Source organism: Glossina fuscipes, unplaced genomic scaffold (assembly GCF_014805625.2).
Source record: "Glossina fuscipes isolate IAEA_lab_2018 unplaced genomic scaffold, Yale_Gfus_2 26, whole genome shotgun sequence".
Classification (NCBI taxonomy): domain Eukaryota; kingdom Metazoa; phylum Arthropoda; class Insecta; order Diptera; family Glossinidae; genus Glossina; species Glossina fuscipes.
Window position 1 is genome coordinate 7,294,174 of NW_023998421.1, and position 3,498 is coordinate 7,297,671.

The 3,498-nt window shown below is 31.8% G+C and overlaps 1 protein-coding gene across 4 annotated transcripts; it reads left to right on the top strand.

Annotated features, from left to right (window-relative positions):
• The first annotated feature begins 1,043 nt into the window (after positions 1-1,043).
• LOC119635488 (cytochrome c) lies at positions 1,044-3,004 on the top strand. Of its 4 annotated transcripts, none has more exons than XM_038030305.1 (2): positions 1,044-1,150; positions 2,402-2,910. In XM_038030305.1, the coding sequence occupies exon 2, from the start codon at positions 2,430-2,432 to the stop codon at positions 2,754-2,756; it is 327 nt and encodes a 108-aa protein (XP_037886233.1). In that variant the 5' UTR covers positions 1,044-1,150; positions 2,402-2,429; the 3' UTR covers positions 2,757-2,910. The 4 variants fall into 4 exon arrangements, with proteins under 4 accessions (XP_037886233.1, XP_037886236.1, XP_037886237.1 ...); XM_038030308.1 differs by lacking the exon at positions 1,044-1,150 and adding an exon at positions 1,246-1,333 and having other exon boundaries at positions 2,402-3,004; XM_038030309.1 differs by lacking the exon at positions 1,044-1,150 and adding an exon at positions 2,029-2,051 and having other exon boundaries at positions 2,402-3,004.
• Positions 3,005-3,498: the final 494 nt, after the last annotated feature.

Consider the following 3,498-nt stretch of genomic DNA (forward strand, 5'->3'; position numbering starts at 1 on the left):
TTTGTAGTGTTACATTGCTCGCATTGGGAGAGAACAATCTCTATTAGTTTTCCCACCTTTTTAAAATATTTATTTGTTGTCTTCTTGGATAGATTATAAATTAAGTATGTAATAATAAAAAAAAAAACAAAAGGAAAGAACTGGTTGATGCTATGAAAAAAAACATAACGAACGAAGTAACCTCACACCGTTATGCAGATGAATAAATTTTCTCTTTTAGCGTTCTCTATCATTCTTGTTAGCATGGCATGGATCCATCCATTTCTGAAATTGAATGAGATCATATAAAAGTATAATTTCAACTATATCTAATATTTATGGTAAGATACATAATCAGTACTTTTATCTTGGATACATCAAGATATTTGTGAAAGCACAATTAGCTTACAGTTTTTAATATGATCTTCAATTATAAAATACATCGACTTGAAGGAAGTGACGTCATATAAACATACAAATTAAATGACTTGGCTTTAATTTGGGCGAGTTGTCATTGCTCTACCGGATTCGATGTATCTTTTATTAACAAACGGAGATTGACCTTGCTGTGCTTGTAAGAGAAGTGACTCAAAACAGAGTTAATAATTGCGATAAAGTAGTTTGACCTAGCTTCTCTTCCGTAAACAATCCGTAATCGTCGGCTTAGATTTGTATTTTGTGAGTAAGAGTAAATCAAATTTTCTAACGGCAAGTGAGAACAAATTCTCATATTTATCTTGATTTCTATAACATAAGTCAAATTCCCCTCTCGTGCATCTGCACACATCTGAAGACATGCGCTTTGTTATTTTAAAACGCTTTTTCGCATTTTCCCTACGCACAACATTCTCAATCAGAAAGCATGAACCTAGAAGACTCCTGTCATCCTTCTTGCTGAAAATGCCATCCTAAAAACTTAACACTGGTCTTCCTTCTCGTTTTAATTGCGACAATGTATTAACAAAACAAAATATATAGAGCGCTTTAAATTTTATATTCGATTGACAACACTAATATTTACCAATGCGTGCGCAGTATTCTTATTATATGCCTCTCTCTCTCTCTTTTTTAATATATTTTAATGTACACTTTAAGCTTTTTAACGTTAGTTAGTTGCTTAACATTCAGTTGCTTTATAGTTGCGAATCCAATTCAATCCATTGTGTTCAATGTAAGTAACGTGGGGTTGCTAATAAAAAATTACATTGCAATCAAAATTTTCCAAAAAGAATAAAATAAATTAAATCGATATGGAAATGTGTATCGTGAATAATTAGCTCTTCTGTGAGGAAAGTTAGTGAAATATGTGCAGAAAAAGAAACGCTGGCAAAGGAAAATTTAAAACATTACCCAAGTGAGATTATATAATAACAAGGAATAGTTCATATTTTGAGGTTTTCCATTTGCGTCCGTGAAAAACTAATCGATGTTGTGCAAATAAGTGGTAGTTAATTTTTTCGATTACGTAAAAGAAGTAGTTACAACAGTTATTAAGTGATAAATAGAATCAACAAGAAGTTAATCGGAAAATGTTTCGTATGTACACATATTCCTCGTGTAATTGTGATGATGCAATAGGGCATTTATTTCTTTCACCAATATGTGTAATTTTCGCTCGCTCTTGATAATGTACTACATTTAATTACCTTGCCTCTTCAATTTTTCCATTATTGGTACCAAGTTCAAGAAGCACGTGCTTGTTAAACAACTTTTTGATTGAAGTGAATTTAGTGACTTATGTTTAAAATAGAGATTTAATGAGTGTTCGCGACACCGCACTAGACGCGGACTCATTATATAAGTTGATGTTATTTAGCTTTTCATTCAGTGCTTGTTTACTGAACCATATTTTCTATACAATTTCTACTTCTTTTTTTTCGTATATTGGCTAATATCCAATGCTGCCGATCACGCAAAAGAAAAAAAAATTTTTTCTTAGACATGCATTTCACAAAAACACTTTTACTACATATTAATGCAAGGTTATTCTTGCTCTCATATTTTTTAGTTTTTCGCATATACGTAGGTGGTTAGTCAAAGCTAACAGAGAAAGAGAGTAAAGCAAACATTCTGTAAGTGCATCGACATTTGCGTTAATATTATTTAACATATGAATAGAAGAATTGTTACTCTTTTCCACTCACACATATTTGATGCGCGATTTCAAGTTCGCTACATGGCTATATGTATGTATATAGTGAAATACTTTTTGATTTACAAATGTTCTTATCCACGATAACCTCTAACGTGCAAACTCATTCACACTATAAGTTACCTAATAAATTTGTTACGCAGCTCCATACTGAGTTAGCGTCATTTCTCATCTGCATATGTAAAGAAATTTGAATATTACTTAATTAGTTTTTTAAAACATTTGTCTTGACGATTTACTTATATAAAAGTCATTCAATGTTATTTCCAGATATCTTAGACGAATACTATAAATAAATATGGGTGTACCAGCAGGTGATGTTGAAAAAGGCAAAAAACTCTTTGTCCAGCGTTGTGCTCAGTGTCACACTGTAGAAGCTGGCGGCAAACATAAGGTCGGACCCAATTTACACGGCCTTTTTGGTCGTAAAACTGGTCAAGCACCCGGTTTCGCTTACACAGATGCCAATAAAGCTAAAGGTATTACCTGGAATGAAGATACGCTCTTTGAGTACCTAGAAAATCCCAAAAAATATATCCCTGGCACAAAAATGATATTCGCTGGCCTAAAGAAACCAAATGAACGTGGCGATCTTATTGCCTATTTGAAGTCAGCCACTAAGTAAGCGTCTGTGTCACAACAACGACAACAAAAATAGCAAAAATAAATAAAATAATTAGAAAGAAACCTCACTGCAAATACCTATTACCACCACTAGAAACAAAATAATAATATTAATAATCATCATTGCTCTTACTTTTAAGTTCTTTATAAAATATGTAAAAAAAAAAAAAACAATTAAGCCACAAAAGTTATTGCATCACTATAAAAATTGTGGCTATAAGGAGGTTTTCTTAAGCAAGTGCTGAAAACTCTCTTTTCTCTTATTCTGCGTAAATGATAATTGTAATAATTTAAAAAAAGAAGATTTTTCTTCATAGGACAATTTGTATAATTATGTGTAAAGTTAAACAACAATGACTTAATAATAAACGAAAATATTTTAATTTCACGTCGCAAACATGTTGATAAAAAATAAAATAAGAGAATGTAAAAAACAACTCTCTACTCATTATTACCATTAAGAAATTGAGTTACAAGTTCCAACCTCAACCGGACACATCGATTTGTCAAACCTTTGCAATCTTTAGAAAGAATGCATCAACGATGTCATAACTTATTTTTCTAATTAAAATCTCTGCGACAAATATAGATGGTTGAGTGTTTCTTGAGTGTATTTCTTGAAATAAAATATTATCGAAAGCAAGGATAAAAAGACTAGCCTTTTCGTCGCTATCGAACATTAAAGATCGGCCCAAAGCGAGAGACTTTGTGTAGTGCATCGCTTTGAAGAGAATTTCATTTAA

Excerpts from the sequence above, each read along its gene's own strand:
- LOC119635488 (XM_038030305.1), top strand. The coding sequence starts at position 2,430 with ATGGGTGTACCAGCAGGTGATGTTGAAAAAGGCAAAAAACTCTTTGTC.